Genomic DNA, 20,428 nt, shown 5'->3' with positions numbered 1-20,428 from the left:
TTGAGTGAACAGTCCTCACATATTTATTTACAATCTTGTGGTTTTTTTTGTTTTTTTCCACATCGTCTCTGCGAACATCCAATACAGCTTATATGTGGTCTACCATTCAACATCTGAATAAGGAAATATTTACAATAGCAACTTAGTTTAACTTAAGACACAACACATTAATATTTAAAACATATATATGAATTTACAATCTATATACAAAGTGGAGCCAGCCAAAGTACTTCATCGAAAGTGCAGCTCTTCTTTTCAAGGTTAGCTCTTCAGAGCCTCTTCCAGGCTTACCATGGTCAAGGGGGGCATTTTGGCAACCTCAAAGAAAACCCTAAATCCAAAAACATAAATTAGTTGACAGCTTTTAAACAGAGAATCCATCCCACACTTTCCCTCTTATCGTAGGCCTTACTTGTGAGTATATTTATTTCGGACAGCTTTCAGCTTCTCGTCCTTCTGACAACTCACTAGGAAGTTCAGTCTCTTGACCAGAGGGATGAGATCTGCAGCTTGGTACCCACTGTAGTGCGATAAGGTAGGAGTCTAGGAAAAGAAAAAAATAATCCAACTCGCGTCAAGTTAATCTGCGTCATTCACAGGCTGGATTCTGCAGCAAAGATTTTTCTATCAAAAAATGTTGATCCGATGATTGCTCGTTTTGGGGGTTGATGAGAATTTAGCTGATAGCCACACCAATGCCATTTTTATAAAGGAGTCAATTTTCCTTCATAAAAGGGAAAGCCTAGTAAAACCTCTGTATGGAGGGTGAAACTAACCCTTTTTAGCATATTGCCCCCAGTCACCGCCTATAGTGGTATTACAAGCTATTGCAGCACTTTACATTATTTACGGCAAAACTTGCAGATGTACAGCTAGATTCAGGTTTTCATAAAATATTTTTTCCATAAATACCTTCTGCTCATATAGTCTGCAAACAGAAGCTACACCTATTCCAATGCTAGTTTGTTCACAACATATGTTGAACTCTTGAGCTGATATATATATATATATATATCAGCTCAAGAAAAGCGCCCAGAAAGTCAGACAATCCAAAAGAGCAGAAGTTTTTTTTTTCCTCACTTAACAAGCAGGCCAAGGACTAAACTGCCCATTGGTGCCAGATAATCTAATCAAGTAATGAGAAACACTTGCCTTTCGCTCTCTGCACTGCCATTTCTGTTCTGAAGACTCATCAACCCTCACCCTCAAACTACACCATGTAAACTGAAGTATCCATATTGGTAACAACAAGAGTACAATTCATGCAACCTACATATTTAGATTGGGAAATCCAGCTTTACTGTGAGGGCAGGAGGTGCTTGACAATCACAATGCCCACTACTAATCAAACTACAGGGCACTGCACCTCCACCGAGTGGTAAGCGGTGGAATGCCATCAGCAGACGCTTACCCATCCTCCAAGACTTTTCATGCATAGTGCCAGGAGCAAACAACTGGCCGCCAGCTTCGAGGCACTCTCCTGAACATAATCGAACTCCTGCAGGGTCAGCTCGCAGATGAAGCGAGCCAGGGTAAGTGTCTCCATGTTTGCACGCGCACACTGCAAGCAAAAAAATAAAAAAATAAAAAAATAAAAAATAAAGATATAAGTTCAGTAACCAACCAAAATCATCACTCTAACCGCCAGCGTCTTGCCCACATACCATCAAAATGTATTGAGAAATAATGTTGAGCTTTGCGCTTTTGGTACATTTTAAAGCTTTCATCAAAGTCCCGTAATTATTGCACAAAACAGAGGTAAAAACTATTTGTGAAACGGTAAATTCGATTCCACACAGTCAAAAATTACTTAGTATCAGAGGTGCAGCACAAGAGCTTAGGATGCTCGTCTCTACCTGCTCGTCCCCTACACCTTCTCAGCAGCTGCTAAGAAACAAGAGTGGTTCACTCACATCCACTGCGACTGGCAACTCTCCTGCAGCTAAAGTTGCTGTAGGAGTGAGGATGCATCAAAAGCAAGATTGTCTGCACCCACAGGCGACCAGAAAGCAGCCATGGCTGGAGATGCTGGCTCCTGGCTATACTACTTCAGCGATGAAGGCTATAAGCCGGTTCTCTTTCATGCTGGTAAACCGGCTTATCTTAACTTCATCCCATCCCTTATCCAGCATCCCTTTGACGTGGACAAGTCAAACGCCTTAAAATCTGAGCCATTTCCCTATTCATTTTAGGAAAACAGCAAATCCCTTTATTAAAAGTAGATCTATTCTTCATAGCAGAGACACGATTCATTTAATCATCGGGTCCAGATACAACTGGTCGCTCATTCAGGTTACCAAATTATTTGTGTTAACTACCTAGACAAGACAGGAAGCAGGGTCACCATTATGTTTCATGATTATCTACTTTTTACTACTTACGAGGGATCCAAAAACCCAAGAAGCAACTTTTATTCGCATAACCTGCCGGGACCAAATCAAGTTGCCAAGTTACCAGCATATTTTGGTTGCTGTAACTAATGAAACTAACGCAATAAAGGTAGGGGGGATTGGGCGGCTAAAGAGTTTGCAAGTGCCACCAGCATCACTACACAATTGCTTCGGCACACTTATGGTCTAAACTTCTAGGAAGTCAGGCCTACCTTGGCGAACCTCCGCAGGAAGCGATACGAGATGGGGATGTTAATGTCGAAATCCAGCTTCCTCAGAATTTCCATCTCCATGGAGATGATCTCATCCCTTTTGTACGCATCATCGCAGATATATAAGAAGTCATCCACACAGGGTGGGCAGCGTTCCTGATAAAAAACAAATTGTTAAATTAGTACAAAGGTGCCATAGTAATCCTCTCCACTGGAGAAAATGCTTAAAAAGAATAAACGTCATCGGCAATCCAGGTGCAAGAAAACAAAACAGCAACGACCTAGCATTACCATAGCAACCATGCATCACAAAACCAGTCTTAGCCAAGTTGTCCTTTGTATTGCCCGCATCATGCAGGACTTAACCACAAAATCACCTGCATATCTGACATTTTACAGCAGTTTACACAATCTACAGCTCTATGCAGGAAATGTACACTAATAAGGCTGCTGTGCTGGCTCTAGATTTCTGGTAGAAGCTCTCTAAAGGGAAATTAATTCTTGTTAAGCTTTGGTGACCCATTCAAGGACCTCCTATTCAGTACCGAAGATTCACTTCAAGTTTTCTTGTTGTTGTATAGGAGGTCAATTAATTATGCACAATACCATAAATTAGACACCCAATCGTGGCTGAGCTCAATAATGTGTATTTTATCAATGATTGTATTGACTGTCTACCTTTGGTAAGGCTTGAGTTGTATAAATGAAAAACAGGTGCCTCTAACCAGCTGAAAATACTGATCACAACTGGACAGTTTCAAGCGAAGGTCCTTAAAATGTTGCACTGTTGGGAAACACATTTTCAAGCTTGCTCTCTTCAGCACTTTCTTCTTTGCAAGGCAGATGAGTAAGGACCAGACTGTAGCCCACCTAGGACTGCCCTTGTGCAGACTTCTATTACGAGATGACCTGTGGTGCCATTTAACTACACACCAAGACTGTGTGAGCTAGCACTTATGGCTCTCACCTGCAAAGCTGTATAGTTCTTTGAGACAGTGTTTTTTCTGTCTTTTTTGGTGATGCTCAGCCACAGAAACTACAACTTATTATATTCAAATTGAAAGATTTGTCAATTTGGTTCCTCTGCCCAGTTGACTGGTCGTGAAAACAAACAACAAGGTGGTGGATGGAATTCTTGAATTCATCTCAGCCACGGTTAATCGCTCGGGCTGCATCCAATCCATCTTCTTGGACCCAGGCTTATGCAAATCAATCTCGACCCAAAGGACCTCATCCAAATCTATTGTTGGCTGCCTGATGAGCCATACCTAGGGTGAAACAGGCCCTAGGTTGCTTATGTTCCGGGTCAGGGAGGACATGGCCTGGCAGTTCACGCTGGACTGTTCCCATGAGGACCAGGGGCAAGACTGATTTGCATATGGCAGAGTCCAAAATGAGGTGGCATGGGTGAAAAATGATGGATTGTTATGTGGCCTGAGTGATTGCCAGTGGTCGACACCAATAAAAGCATTTTTACTCATCATCTTGTTTTTGCATGAAATAAACAAAAACAAACCCAAAGTGGCACAAAGGCCGCTGAGAACATGCATGTGTTTTCTGCATCAGATCATGTAGATCATAGGCCCTATGATAGTCTCTGCATACTAGTCCATACTTCAGCTCCAAAAAGTGTTGCCACCTTCTGAATATTTGGGTACAACTCAATTTTTAAACTGCCTCACCCTACTTACTTATAAGCAAAGAGCTAAGAAATAACAGCTCTGGCTATACATCGTTTGTGTGATCTCTAACAGGACAGCACATTAGTTTTAAGCTTACATTAGTTTTAAGCTTACTACCACTTCCTAAAGTAAGCCTTGAGTTAAACCTTGGTCCTCCTGGACACTTAAGGGTTCAAAGGAAAAAAATTGGTTAACCAAAAGGAGCACACAGGTGACTGTCTTGCACATAGGGAGCCACCACGGATACTGCCCAGTCGCCACAGATTACATCCAGGTAGCTTTCAATTAAACATGCTGGGCTTAAGATTCTAATCAACATAGGTTTGTTGAGTGGATTTCCTTGCCCAGTTTGAAATGAATGCACTCAACATTGTAGGCGTACATCTACATAACTTCACATGAGAGGTGAACGACAAAGATGTAAGATATTTTTGGATATGTAGGGCTCGGATTGGCAGCCAGCACCTTTTGAATTAGTACAACCACATTATAAATACACAGCTTAAGTCTGGAAAAGTTGTCTTAAACACCCAACCCCCACTAAATTCTATTCCAAAAGGCTGGAACATATATGATGTACATGAGAAAGTGAAGTCACCTCAAACTTTGAAGAAATTAGGATGGCTGTGGAGCCGATGAGCTGCAACTTCTCCCTCATGCTCACAGACACTGCCAAGTAGTGGTCCACAATTTTCACAGCCAGGTACAGCGTCTCATGGTTGAGCTCAAAGTTCTCCTGGAAATTGAGCAAGAAAGACATTATCTACTGCCGGCCTTACTAAAATGTAATATAAAATCGTACTATAGAGCTGGCAATGTTTTTCACCCAAGCGAAATGCAGGGAATTATTTGCCAAGGATAACAAATGGCTAGTGGGAGGCAAAGGAGTGCAGGGAACTTCGGCTAAGGAAAGCAAAAATGACTCTTGACAGAGATGCAGATATACTGAAGCAACATCTTCAAAAAAGCAGTTTCTTCTAGGCATGAACAGAAGAACTCTAAAAAGATGTTTCCAGAGGAAGGACCGCCTGACTTTCCAGACTCCTGCATCCACTGGCAGGAGCTAACATCAAAGCTGTAACGGCAACCTACTGAACTCATCCCTGGATCATCCTCATATCACATTGTGAAGTAGTCAAAACTACACAAAAAGCCATAGTGATAAAACAGCCCTAAATCCTTGACCTACAAACATTTCTGGCAGAGATTAAACAGCTGTGCTGCTAACGGATAAGGATGTACTAATCTAACAAGTCCAAAAAAAAAAAATCCACACCTCCACGTAGATAAAAAAATAATTGAACAAACGGCATGAACATCTAATTTCCTAAAAAAAAAGTTACACCAGAATATAGAACTGGAAACTAGGCACTAAAACTTCCCTTTTACAGTAAAAGGTCCATGTTATCGTTTCCAGTCCTATGTCTTGGTGGCAAAGCATTGTCAACAATTAGGGACACAGATACCAATCTCCTGAAGATGGCGTAGAACATAAAGAAAGTTAACCTTTTACAAGTGCTCCTACTGAAACTGAAGTACTGCATAGACTGTCAAAGAGTTTCCTTATCCTTTCAGAGTTAACAGAATATAGTGCCACTGGAATTATGAGCTTCTGAAGTGTTTATACATAATTATGGAATTAATGCACGATCTACATAATTCACAATCTATTGCATGTTTCAGATTAACAAAAACATATTTCTAGCTCAAGATAAAAGAGTAAAAAAGTGACATGTGCAGCAACAACCATATTGGAAAGCTTACATGGACACCTTTGATGTGTTCTATTGAGTGCAAGTTAAATACTAAAGGCAAAAGCTTGCCCTGACGTGGCTTGAAGCTACAAGATGGGAATAACTGGAGCTGAACTGGTGGTATAGTAGAACATGAAAGAGGCCATTAAAATGTTTGGAAAGACAAGATACAATTTTGCATCGACACAATAGGCTCCTCACCTGCACCTCCACCATCCAGTCGACCAGGATGGCCCTCATCTCCCTGCTGATATCCTGCTGCTTCTGCATGTAATTTGGAATAACAAACTTCTCCTGCCAAAGAGAAAGAAAACTCAGGAACTCAAGTCCACAGTTCTACCATTTGTGGCAAGTCTCCTGTTCCTGTGCCCTCCTCTTCTCCACCCTAATCCTGGCCTTCTCTCCCCTGCCTTCCTGTAAAACAATTTCTCCTATCTACACACTTTTTTTTTTTCTATTCAGGAAACCTCAACAGTGTACATACTATATTGCTAACGGAAACTTAATAGTCATTAGTTGATTGCTGGAAAGAGAAAAGCATAAATATCCATATTATCTTGAAACATAAACCTGTACCTAGTACTCAGATTAAGACTTGCGCAGTGGTGTGGTTTTGGAAATATAACTGGGAAGGAACGGGGGTGGAGGAGGCAGAGGGGGGTGTCACTCATCTGGATGCATTTACATTCTATCTTGGACTTGAAAAGCTGAAACTGTCTGATGCCCAACATGGCACCTATAAACCAAGATATTATTTGGTCCATTGAACATGGTACACTGTAGAAATTCAACAATCTCAGCAAGCATATTACTGTATTGACTCCAAGTGGATGATATCTGTGTGAGAGAAGCTGCAAGAGTGCCTCTGTAGTTCCACCAGCACTAAACTCACACACGCAATGATGATCTGGCATCTGAAGCCAGGAAATACGAGAAAGAGTAGCTATTTTGCTGCCTGAAAGCTTCCATTGAAGATCTAGTTCAGACTTTGCAAATAAATCATCAACTACCTTGCGCCCTTCCTGTTTACCTCTCTCTGCTTCATGTAGTTGAAGATCTCCGTGGCATATATAGAGCTTACTGAGGGGTCATCGCTATCTTTGTCAACGTCCTCAATCGCTGGAGCCAGCTGAAAAGAAAGTCAGGAGGAAAAGATGTTAGAAAACACTCTATGCTAGTTCACAAACTACCTACAGAATATCGGCTTAGTTGATGTATTTAAGCAAATTCAATTGCCAATTGCGATTGGCGAAGCAGGTGGTTGTGACGATACAACTGGCAGATCATGAAGGTAATGCAAACCGCCCCAAACAAGAAAGGGAATCTTTAAGTATTGTGAAATAAGTCTCCAGAGTGCAATAAGCCACACCAAAAATTGAGAGATTTGCAGACGGGTGTATCTTCTGCCTAGTATTTGATACTCTATGTCATGAAAAACTGTGCATGTAGTCCTGGTTCTCATGAAAACACACTAGCTACTGAACCTCACAGGTCATAAAACAGCATCTCAGAAATTAGGTGCTTCATTTTCAACCAGTTTAGACTAGGCTCTGATCCTTTTGGTCTTCCCAACACAGCATCCCACGGACCGCTCTGACCAATCATAAGCCAGCACATTCTAATCAGTGCCATCTAGGGAACACTGAAGGGTGGGTTGTCAATACTATAGTAACAAAGACCGGCACAGCACACATTTACTAAACAGCCTTTCAGATAAGAAACTTCTGGCCTGCAGAGACTTTATTCATATCCTGAACCCTCTCCAATTTCCTACAGTTCTACTGTGCGACTCCTCCCCAGCCTCCAAGAAGCTTCCTGTGCTGAAATGCCAGGAGCGGGAGGAGGTTGTGATTCCAGATGCATAATAAACTGGAGGCTGAGGTGGTCTCCTGGACCCGAGTGGCATCCAGGAACGTGGTCATCAGCACTTTTCTATAGCTGTGAAGAGCAGAGGGGCTCGATGATTAATCACAATAGCGTCCTTCTATAGTGCAAATAAAATATTTTCTCAACTTTAGCTCTAGCAGGACATTGGACTTCAAATGTTTGTTATTTGATTGTATCATTGAATTTCTAACCCAATATGACTTAAATCACATATCAAGTTCTGAACCTCATCACCACAAAAGTAGAGCTCCAAATAGGAGCCTCTCCTCCGGATATGGAGCACCAGTGATCTGTTCAACTGATGGCGGTCAAGAGAAATAGGTGCACTTCCGGTGATGGTCTTATCGGCTGGCAATATTGAAGTAATTTTACAAAAAAAATTGCCATGGTTGTAGCGTCAAGTCTTTTTGTGCGTTTTTTTTGCAAACTCACGCAATTACTGCCCGATTCAGGTAGAGATTTTTTAAAGAATCGATCACCACAACCTACTATCTGTGCCTGGCCGCTTATCTGCTGTGCAGCCATTAATGTACATGTTTCACTGAAAAGGGGCAGCTGTCTTAGTCAGAAAATATAGCAATAAAATTCCACATGTTGGGAGGCTGAGGATACCACACAACGGAATGGTTGAAATATAGGTTTCCCAGGCAAAATGTGTACATCAAGATGTATTTCTACAGTGGAGTGGATAAAACGTAACATAATAAAAGTACAAAGCACTGAGGGTGCCAAGCAAACCAAGGGCTGCATTAGATACAGTCAGTGCTTAATTTGTAAATAAAAACGTGCCGGTACCCAAAGCTCTCCTCAGAAACACACAGCTGTTGCAATACAATGTGCGAGTGCAGAATACGGAGGCAGCGTAATATTGAAGCCATCTCGGGCCCCTTTAATCCATTTACAGCCATTCCATGCCCCTGCGGCTCACTCTTGCAGCTTTCTGCTTTCCTCGTTTGCGATGCTTTACCGTCTTTCTCTACCTCTGTCTTTCTACATATGTGTCTTTTGCTCGCAGTAATTGCTTGAAGCAGAAATATATGTGCCGGCCCTAAAAAATAAGAGCCAGTGCCCCGCACCGGAAACCGCGGGCTCCAATTGAGCACTGGATACAGTGCCTCAGAGGCACAACAGGTGTGCCAGTTTTCTGCTTCACCTGCGGGCGCCGTTGTTTTACAGGAGGGTGGTGCATTCTTTGTGTGGCCCCTTCTGTAATACAGATCATATAAGTATATCAGCAGCTGTTAGCTCATATTTGCTTTGGGGGCAGCGCATTACCAGTCCAAAGGATCAAAGTCCCTGTCTGAGCCCAGCACACCCATATGCAGGTGGGCTGCTGCAGCGTAAGTGGGGACGGACAGTGAGCTTTATTTGTAATACAGCCTTTGTCGCGAAAAACTGAAAAATGCACAAGGTAACTACTTTGTGGGAGAAAAAAAAATAGCTTTGAAATGTCAAACGGTGTGCAGGTCAAGTCATTTAAATTGGCTGCCTTAGATCATTTTACCTCTTCAGGCTGTTTTTCTTCCACCAAGAGGGGCTTCTCTACGGGCACCTCAATGACCTCCTTATCTCCAATATCCTCGGGTTTTGTTGTTGTCTCTTCTGCAGGGGGTTTCTTTATAGACCTGCAGCAGGTAGAAAAAGAAGGCAAAGTTCAGAACAAAAGTGAAAAAGTACTGCAAATACAAGTGATTCAGTCATCTCCACAAAGAGATAATGATCTCCTGGGCACTGAAATGAGGTTATCCAGAAGAGGAGGCAGGCTGAGTTACAAGCATCCCAACTGCAGTTTAAGCACAATGCACATGAGAACCGCAGGTGGGGACTGCCTAGAAGGTTGTGTAATGTGCAGTTCTATTAAACAAAAGATAAGGTGGCCTTTCAGCAGCAGTCCCAAAGGATGCATGTGGCTGGAAGCCAAGTGATGGCTCAAACACACACCTCGATGAGACGAAGGGCAATGTTCTAAGTCAGTGGTTCCCAACCTTTTGACTTCTGGGGACCCCCACTTTAGCATTACTGGATCCCAGGGACCCCTGCTGAATCATTTAGAATCCGGGGACCCCCCACTTAGTCATTAGTTAAAGCTGGGGACCGAATCGGTTAATTGTATTTCATTTTCTAAGCAGTCGCGGACCCCCCTAAGAAGGCTTTACAGACCACCAGGGGTCCCCGGACCACAGGTTGGGAACCACTGTTTAAGTCCATAGGAGTAAGAAAACTGCAAGCAGCAGAATCCCTGCCACGTGCATGCACATGTTCCTGGTGGGGTCTCGGTGGCTTGGGTTAGGAGGTACATATGCCGATATCCGTGCATGACAAGCAGCACAAGGCTTCAGTCACTCCAATAGCATAGCTTGTATTGGGGTACTGGTAAAGTACTTTTCCAAAATACAGATTACCTGCCTTGATCAAGGTCAGACAAAAAGCAGCTGTTACCAGGTGTCCAAAAAGTGTTTATGATATATATTGACTCTAAATTACTTAATGTATGTCATGGGTGGGGACCTTGAGCGGGTTGTTGGTGGTTTTTTTTTAATCAATTGGTGGAATGCTTATTGCAAGTTGCTTTCAACGCAAAAATAGAATAAAATGTTGGAATCCCAACTTAAAACCTAGAATCCCCTTGAAAGTAGGGACAAATAAGCTGTGCGGGCACAAGGCCTCCTGTATGGTGCAAGCCCTGCTGTTCTCTCATTTTGAGGGACAAGTCACGATAACACTGATATTTCGGGGACTGCAATTAATTTAGCCTGGAAAATTAGATGATGGGCCCAGTAACTACAGGCCAATACCAGCGTCCCAATGGACTGGAGTAAAATAGCAGATCTAACACCGGATTTTAACTTTTGGCTTGTTCTGACCCGCTTGTGAACACCTCAGTCTAGCTCTGTTCAGCCAAAGTGGTGCGGATAGTAAGGAAGAAGCCTTTAAATATATATTTTTTATGTTAAGCAAAAAAGAACTTGTGCTTTCAGGGGATATTTTGCGTAAGTTCATCAAATCGCGTTGAAGTTTAAAGTGTGAAGTACTGCAGAAACACTTGTCCAATTTGCCCATATAAACTTACTTTTTCAGGTTAATTTCATTGTGTTTGGATACGCCTGGATGCGCGTTGTTTTTCTGCGTCTTTTTGGCAGCAGGTTTGACACCGTCTTTCTTCTTGACCTGCACGACAGGGTTCTTGTGTGCCTGTCATGATATGAAAGTCTGTTTTACTGATAGTTAATGTCGAGATCTTCCCCAGCCTCCCTTAATTCCAAACAATGCTTTGGACCATCAGGTTACACACTACATTGGGCCATTGATGCAGAAAGCCACTGAGCTACCATACCGTAATGAGTGTGTAATGGAAGGGTGTATACATACTTACATTAGTAATGTCTCCGAAGGCAGACCGCTTCTTGGGTGCTCCCTGAGGAGAAGATGGAGACCGCTTGGTCTGACTTGCATCATCCTAAATAAATGAGGAAAATAAACTATTAGTACTAAGCGCAACAGCCCTCTTCCCCCCCCAACTGGTGTTAGTAGAGCACCAATGATCGGCGTTTTTATCTTCATGGACTACCACAAATCATTTTTGGGCGACTGGCTTTACTTCCAAGGAGATGAGGGCAAGTTGTGCAAAGAATACCTGGTTTCCAGAATAAATAAAAACAGTGCTATAGAGCAAGTCTGTATGCAGACTTGCAATGATGCACAATACATTCTAACACAAAAGGGGAAAAACAAACCTGAAGGGAATAATTGAACATAAGCAGTGAGATCCACTGACTAAGTCCCCAACTCCTTGCAAAACTATCAAATTGTCAAGGAATCCTTTACATATTTGCTAAGGAATTTAAACACTACAGGTATGGGAGGTTACATCTACAAAGAACCACACTTGCCTTGTCAGGGTTGGTGTTCTGCGTTGCCACAGGTTTCCCTGGCAGCCGTGGCAGTTTACTGTTCCCTGCCCTGGGGTTGCGGGCGGTGGGCATCATCTTTCAACCTTTTCCCAAAAACCTGCAGAAAAAAAACACAGACGTTACAAAGAAGCGAACGTGCAATGTAGCCAATCACCCCCATTAGGCACCATCACACAAACCAGACTATCTCGACAGCATAACCAATGCCTTATTTGCATGTTCCTTTAGAAGAATTTGGCACTACGGACATCTGTGCGAGAGCACTGCACACTTTGGTTATCCCTATTGAAGATGCTTCCTGAAAAGTAACAACCGGAAACGCACAGGAGAACGGCGATAATGAGAAGCTTAAGTACTTAAGGGAACTAGTATTCTGCAAACTAGAGGTCAAGCCATCTACTCACTGAACTATTCTCGGAGAGGTCTCATATTCAACTAAAAGGCCGAATAGCTAGCTGTAGCATAAGATTTCAATTTTTAAAGATTCAATGCCTACCAAGCAGCAATACACAGTGCAAGCTCCCCTATGGGCAGGGCCATTGGAATTATGAGCTTTCTCAGAAGCTGCGTTTTCCGCATAAATTATGGATGTGTTGCATTTGCCACATGAACCCCGGTCTAGTGAAGATGTGTAAAAATAATGCGGCAATACGATCTAAATATATATATTTTTTTTTTAAATGCTGCATAATCGGTCTTTTCTCGCTGCATAATCCTTGCCACATAATGTGGTACTCCCCTCCTGCAAAATTCCAAAGGCCGTTTATAAATACACGCGAAAGTGAAAAAAGAAAAAAAAAAAAAAAAAAAGCTTGATGTACGGAATCGCATACAGATTAAACTCCCATGTCTCTCAAGACAGCTAAATAGCTCAACATGTACCAAGATCTGTTCAAAGACCAATCTTCTAGAATATGATGGCCAAATATTTCGCAGTGAAGCTCCTGGGCTCCCAATTGACTATAGATTAGGCGCAATACACCACTGATCGTGAAAATACTTAGTTGTTTTGGGGTTATATCCGGATATCTCAGCAAAAATGAATACATTTTGCCTAAATAAGGCAGCCCAGTTAAAAAAAAAAAAAAATCTAGGGCGGGAGGGCTTAAAATAAAGTCTACAGATTCTTCATGCGTATCCAAGGGGACATTTTACTTGCACGATAAGAATGACAAAGTAGCATCCCGGAAGGATTTTTTTGTGAGAAAAGGATGAACGAATAAACCCAGGCAATTACTTCAGCCTAAAACCTACACACCGGAGCAGGATTCCCACAGTATAGACCTCTACACGGATATACACACAATGGAAACAGTGACTGTTCGTTCATGGCGGAACATGTGTGAATGCACAATCAGTTACAGACTAAACAGGAGTTGGGTTATATTTTTATTAATTTTTATTGATTTTATTGACGCGTGTGTATCAGACACATAGGGAAAGTAATAGGGTCGACTTCAAATAAGTATTGTTTATGAATGAGACTATTAAACTTATAGAACAAACCACCTTCATATAGTCATTGGGCGCAAATCACGTCACAAGCAGCTGGTAGTGTGCATAGTCAACGCGAAATTTCATCAAAATAACACGCTGGAGGATTCGTGTATTAAAAGCACAATGTTGTTATAAAAAATGTATCCACAAAGCTAATATTTAATGAAAACGGCCAAAGCATCTCTTTAGGTACCTTCATCGAATTTCGCAAAATTCTATTTCACGTAAAATCAATTATCCAAGTACATTGAGGATATGTTATAACTGAGTTATGGAATAACTATTTAAATAGAATTCACTGGTAGAGTGTAAGGAGGCGGCTGGTGGAAACAGGGCAGCAGAGCGCAACCTCACCGGGAGGTATCCTTCACACCCACTCGTGGCTCCCCAGCCAGTGTGAAAAGTCACGCCAAGGGCCCATTCTCCACCTTTTGACAAGGCAGCAAACATGACACCACGTAACAGCACTGCTCAAAAAGCAGGTGTTTTAAAGGACATGCAGCACACACCGAGTATAGCAAACGAGCTTCTCATTTCCTTGTATGAATAAGGTGTATAGGATTAATAGCTGCACAGAGTGAAAACTGCAAAAAAGTGGTACAGACTTTTTACCCCATGATGGCAACCATGGAAAGGTCAGTCACCCAATCCAAAGATGATAAAAACATTGTTCACAATAGAGCTTTCTACAATGGAAGGCTAAAACTGGACCTTTGGTAGACCTATTGCTGCAGAACATTTTAGTATTATGCAAACATATTGGTGCGTATTTCACAGGGTGGCAATTTACAGTCACTTGGTAAAACTGCCACCATTTGAAACGTAAAGCCTTAACAGAGCAAGGGTACCATTTTCTTAGGAGCATTTAAATAATTGCAATTGTTTGAGGATGAACGCAATCAAATTACGGGCGGAAGGAATTCAAGCAAGAAATGCTTGACTGTCACGTGGCTTAAGGTGGGTGGAGCCCTACAGTGCCAACTCTTGAAAATGCCTTCTGCAGCAGGGGTGCATTGGGTGAGGCTGTGTGTTGCACGGAACTCCTAGAGCCGACGCTCCACAAGTTTCTATTTTTGAGGAAAGAATCAACGGTGAATGGGCGTTGAACACTACTCTTTTGTTCTGGGGTTTCAGAGACGGGAAAACTGGGCAGTAGTTGCGTTCAAGATGGCTTCTTTAAGTAAAAGGGTGTATCTGCGATTGAACGCACAATTGGGAGCCGGCCACAAAGGAGGCCCTGTCACCTGAGCTTTTCGGAAGCTAACTAGCTGAGGGGTCAAGTTGGGTTAGGGGGCTAATGATCACTGAGGAGATGGGCTGGTCACCATTTTGGCCAAGGCAACACGCTGGTCACCTGGGAAGGTGGTGGGGTGAGGGATTGGCGTTTGTTAGGCGTTCAAGTATGCAACCATTTTTTTTAACCGAGGGGAGGAGTTTTAAAGGAAGGATGAAAAGAATTGTTGGGGAACTGTGAGTTGTTTCAAATGTTATAGGGTGGTCCTTTGGAGAGGAGGGATTTATTGTTCAGGACAAACACGTTAGTGAGTCTCAATGTCATTCTGTAAGATGGCCAGGGTATTGTGTTGCTATTGTGAGGTCCCGACTCATTAAAGCAAACGTTTTCACATACAATGGTGTGGTTCAGTTCTTGACGTGTTCCTTCTCACCTACAATTTTTCAACGAGCCAGATTTTAATACTGAAAAAATTGCTAGTAATTTCTGTTAATATTCTGACGCAAGTCTATTAGGCCATTTAACAGCAAACCTGGCACCAACAGCCCTTCTATGGTCTGGCTTGGCAACACAACCCTCTGTTTGACCTGGTGTTGCCAATTCTTTAACATGCACATGAATTAAGCTTCAGCTGCCCCCAGAGGAACAGTGCTGTCACTTCCCTGTTTTGGCAATTTGGGTCTCCAGTGGATCGCTTGCACTGCACACTGCTTGAGAACCATTTCACATCTCAAAAGTATCCTGGATCCTCACACTTCAATGCATGAATACAGAAAACAACTTTTTTCACTGCAGAATCCCTTATTAATATTCAATCATGGCTCAAAATGCAACCCACCCCTTAGGTTTTGCAACTGAAAGAAGTAATGCATCAAGGAGCACTGGGACACCATTCCCCCAGAACCTCAAGAATCCTGCTCTCAGCAAAAAGGCTGATGTCCACATTAAATGAGTTGGTTCCCGTTATTAGATCAGCTTTGTTCAAGCTATGTTTGCACTTTTAACTGCTGTGGATTCAAGCAGTGTTTGCAAGCTGCAGGGCACGGAATGACAAAACGCATCCTGCCCCTAAGGCAGAAGAAATAAAAAGGTATCTATGCAAATGGGAAACACTGGTATCCATTAAGGACAAGGCAATGTGCCCACAAACTAAACCAGCACTGGAGAGCATGGGCCAACACAGGAACAAATGGGCATCAAACAAGAAGCATATTAGACAAGATGTGCAAGCTCATGCAACCAAAGTAAACAAGCATCGACAACGCCAAAGACAGCTGTGAGCAAAGGTTGCACCTGAATTACTGACGCTGCTCAGAAAGTTGTGGCAGCTGGCACCCAGCACCAGGGCCCTTTGGTTCACACGCAAACAACTCATGCACATTAATGCAGTGGAGACGAAGAAACATGTTGGAGTCGCCATGCGCTGCTTAGAATCTTAGACTAGCCTGTAACACTGCATGGCTGTCATAAAATGTGTATTTGAACACAATTCAGGATCTAAGGCAACAAAGAATTTTTTTCATGCAAAAGATTTTGCAGGCACAGTGCAAGCAAAACCTAAAAAGACAGGTAAACAATGTTAAAGCAACTGCCAGGTGAGAATTAAAGCGAGCATTCCGTCTGGCGAGCATGTGTATCGCTTGTGAGCTGCTGTAGTAGTCACATCAGTGTTTCATTGGTTCGTGAGCTTGCCTTTTAAAATCTGCTTGCTTTAATTAGTGAAAGGAATGTATATGTCATGCCTTTTCCGGTGGTTAACCCTCCTCAAACGCAGTGACCAAGTCAACGAGCACCAAGTCAAAGCAGAAGGTCTCAACTCTTCCCCTGCCAGCAACCATCAGGAGCACCAGTCCCTGCTAGACAATAACCCCACTGTGGATCTTGACCAGGGTTCACCGGGACATTTTTGACACAATCTGGCATGTAAAAAAATGTGTATATTTGGTGTCAATTCGCAAATGTTACTGCACTCAGACAATAACCCCCCATTTCCATAATGCATTCAATCAATTAATTTAATTTGCTCGAAATGGACTGGAAAGTAAAGACAAAACGAACACAGAGAATACTGAATAGTTAATTATTAATGGGATGTATGACCTTTGGCTTGATACACAAAGGTCACAAATTTATCTAGTTGAGGGACAGGTTGCTTAAACAGCCAACGAGTCTTGTAAAAAAAAAAAAAAAATTAAATACACGTGCACACACGGTGCCATGTAGTGTGGTTTAAAAGCTCTGAAAATAGCCTCTATGATTGTGCCTGGGCTAATGCCATAGTAGGGATTGAGTACCAGCAAGTCCCTTATTCTGACACTTTTCTGAAGATAAACATACTGGAGGTGGCGGTAAGCAATAGTTGGAATGCCCCTCTCAGCCTGTGCAAGCCTACTAATTTGCATGTTTTAAGGGTTTCCACCAGCTCTTTAAACTTCTCATACCAAAAAGGTCGAAAATGTATTTCTGACAACATTCAGATTTAAAACCTCTCCCAGGACTGGGAACAGAGTGGTTGGAGGGAAAATAAGCTCCACAGATTTTCACATGAGCAAATCTACACATGCACATTTGTTCATGCTGAAATACATTGCAAATTTTACAAAACCCTGCTGCATAATTTTGATCTCTCGTGCCGCATAATTCCAGTAGCTCTGCTTATAGACAGGTCAAGATGAAGAGGTGAGATGAAGCTGAAAGCACTAATCTCAGCAGTAAGTGGGTGCTGTGAAAAGGTGACCACCAGGTGGGGGCAAACCAGGCATACAGGGCAGTGGCTCATATCAGTCATTTTCCTCAGCCAATCCGGGCTTGGTATGCTGGCCCTGGTTTTCGGTCTGGCTTAACAACGGTGCTGTCTACAGGACATAAGGTTACAAATTCCTCAAAACACAGAGTGCACTTAGGCTCTGACCACGTGGGTACTCCTCTCACCTCTTGCTATTGGATATGTGTGAAGTATCATACCACCCTCTAGGAAGAGCTTCTATTGAAATGCATGACCACCAATTTATAAAATGTGACAAGTATATTGAATCCTCACTTTTTATTTTTAACCACAAAACGTATGTCCCACCTATATGCTTTCTTCAGACAAAACAAGCCTTTTTGCTACTGTGTATCCGGCACTGGCAAGGCCAATGTTTTATTTCTAATCGAGCAACATTGTGTGCATGCAACACACTCAAACAACATTTGTGAATACCAGCGTTTGCATGCACAGCTCTGGCACAGCCACTAGGGCTGCTTTACAACAGGCTGACCCCCGTTTGTAGACTGCATTATTGCAAAGGTTTGCATCACCCACAAGCCGATGTTATATTCATTTTAATACACCGATTGCATTGTGGCGAGTTTTCAACAACTTCACCCGTAACAAGTTGGTAAAAATACCTGGGAAGTAATTTCCGCAGCCATATAAATGGAGCCTGTGCTCAGAGTAGCACGCCCCAACCTGGCGAAACCCCAAGAGCCGTGTGCAGGGAACAATGACAGCTTTCTGCAGGCTGCGGCCCCGCCCAAGGCCTCTCACCGAAGCAATGCGGCGCCCCCGGGGGCGGGGAACAGTCTCAACGCGTGAGAACGGGCCAATAATGGACGCAGATCACCTCTGAGGAAATGCAAATACAAGGCCCCCTTTCCACATCCAGGCCAGGGTTCCAGAAAGTTCCCTGCAGTGTCGGGCAGACAGGGCAGGAGTAAAGGAGTGATCATAACAGAACAAACGAGGGTCCTCTTTCATTAACATGGCTGTCCGACTTTAAACCCCCCACTGACGGGTAAACAACGTGCCCACGTCGAAGGATCAATATATTACTTTGGTAACTGGGACAGCGGGGCTACGGGTGCAAGTCCATGCAAAGACCACCATTCGAAACTGCGTTCACCCTGAACGCTACCAGGAGTCAGCGCAGATGTTGGTGGTTTTCATCATAAAACTCCATAGCGCTGTACTACCACAAGTGGTATCACGAGCATTCACAAAGCAGCTTCAAAGTACTGACAATCGACAATGAAAACAGGCCAATTAATCCGCTTACTGCACGGGGCTGCCCAGCATCTAACGTCTCAAACGTGTACACAATTAAAAATCCATGTTGGTTTTAGATGTCGCCCCACACCAGGGGCAGGTTGGAAAACACAGGCCTTTGACCTCAACTACCGCCTGCAAACTGCTGCGCCCCTAGCTCTCTGGTACATGGAGGGATATAGCTCCTGGAGAATCGTGGAAAAGCGCTAAGAAACTGCAACGTGATGCAAGGGTGTGGACGCAGTATTAAAAGTTTAGACGTGCTGTCTTTTTGGGGGTATTGCCACCACCTCTTAACCGAACACAATATCGCAACAATGCATTCACAGAAGTTTAAAACTACGGTAGCACAGCACCGCACAAAAACCACAACAAGACTGTCTTTTTACAAACAGGACTACACAGTTAACAACATCCCGTTTCATCCACTCTGAGGACTTCCATGTACCACCAGCTGCCTGCCACGCAACAAGCCCTCAGCCCAGCTCAGATAGTTAGGCATGAAGGCACAAACCACCAAAGTCTGACGATCACCCAGAAATGGACACCTCTGCGCGCATGGCAAGAACAGGGCAATAGCCAGCCATTATTTCACTCACAACATACGTACTAAGCCATGTACCAACACGATTGCACGGTAGCGTGCTTTAGAAGGGTCGATAAGCACGGAAATAGTCCTTACCTTCTTGAACTGATCTCCGGCGCTCCCCTGATTCGCCCTACAACCTCTGCGCAAGCCGTGCTTTTTGTCCCCAATGCTCATCAACACTCTGCCCGGGTCCCCCTCTGTTGTGCCTACACATAGAATTATTTGAAAACTGCGGCTGAGCTCTACCGGACATCGATTGGTCATCTTCCAACCAATCACAAGGCCAGCGAGAATGCGGTTGCTAAGGGGCGGGCACAAATTTGGAATGTTTGAAAAATCAACACCCGCGAAAACCAATTGGAACCACAATGTTTTCCGGAAAGGCGGTGCTGGTGGGAAGTCTGCCCTCAGGGGGCGGGGGAGCAAGGCTGTACGTAACACGCCCACCGACAGCAGGGCGGGCGGGGTCTTGGTTTAAATGCCCCTGCTTTTTGTTTGAGAAAGAAGTAGAAATAGGACAGCACATGAACCATGTGGCAGCCATCTTGCACGAAACGTTTCCCAGCTCCAGCTCGATACCTCTAATAATACTACCACAAATAATGCGAATACATTTGGGACATTAAAAGATATATATGTTTTGTTCCGGGAATTAATTACTTATATTCAACTATTATATAATTTTGAAAGTATTTTTTCATAGAATGAAAATTATTCGTACAAGTATTTTCATAGTATTAGTGATATAGGAGCTATACGATCGAGGATACAGCTATTCAAAATTATATTTACTTTGTAGATTCCGAAAAACAGGCTATTTGTTTGCAGGACATGCTACTGATCCAATATGTCTGTTCATTGGCAACGACAAATGAGGCATTGGCTACGAAAACTTGAGTGAACTTCTGTGGGCCGAATGCCCAAAGCACCAGAGGGTTTAGGTTGGATTTAGAGCAGACAAATTACGTAGACAGATTTGAGGGGCATGTCAGTCGAGGATAAGTGCCTCTTCTCCATCTGCTTTAATCTAGCTTTATATTTTCTCTGCCTAGAGTAGCGTTATCAAACAGTACGTCTGGAGGCACATTTCGATCGCACTGCAGCTTGGATGTCTATTTTTTTTTGTTTTTTTTGAGGTTTCAACCTTGGCATGCTGCCCACAGTTTGGTATTTATTATTGTTCCTTGTTTGTAGGCATGGTGGTGGTGTTTTTCCGATGTGCCCATGGACGCTTTAACTAAATAA

General features: G+C 43.1%; 1 protein-coding gene across 1 annotated transcript; it reads right to left on the bottom strand.

Annotated features, from left to right (window-relative positions):
- On the bottom strand, positions 1-19,425 carry CCNB3 (cyclin B3). The gene is made up of 12 exons (XM_069211871.1): positions 19,277-19,425; positions 11,816-11,933; positions 11,299-11,382; positions 10,996-11,117; positions 9,430-9,550; positions 7,069-7,167; positions 6,240-6,332; positions 4,883-5,020; positions 2,603-2,758; positions 1,412-1,561; positions 413-543; positions 1-331 (listed from the first exon to the last, which is right to left on the bottom strand). The coding sequence occupies exons 2-12, from the start codon at positions 11,909-11,911 to the stop codon at positions 262-264; spliced, it is 1,260 nt and encodes a 419-aa protein (XP_069067972.1). The 5' UTR covers positions 11,912-11,933; positions 19,277-19,425; the 3' UTR covers positions 1-261.
- Between the last annotated feature and the right edge of the window lie 1,003 nt (positions 19,426-20,428).

This window comes from Pleurodeles waltl, chromosome 10, assembly GCF_031143425.1.
Source record: "Pleurodeles waltl isolate 20211129_DDA chromosome 10, aPleWal1.hap1.20221129, whole genome shotgun sequence".
Taxonomy (NCBI): Eukaryota; Metazoa; Chordata; class Amphibia; order Caudata; family Salamandridae; genus Pleurodeles; species Pleurodeles waltl.
The sequence above is the reverse complement of the archived record's forward strand: the minus strand, read 5'-3'. Positions and strand labels throughout refer to the sequence as shown.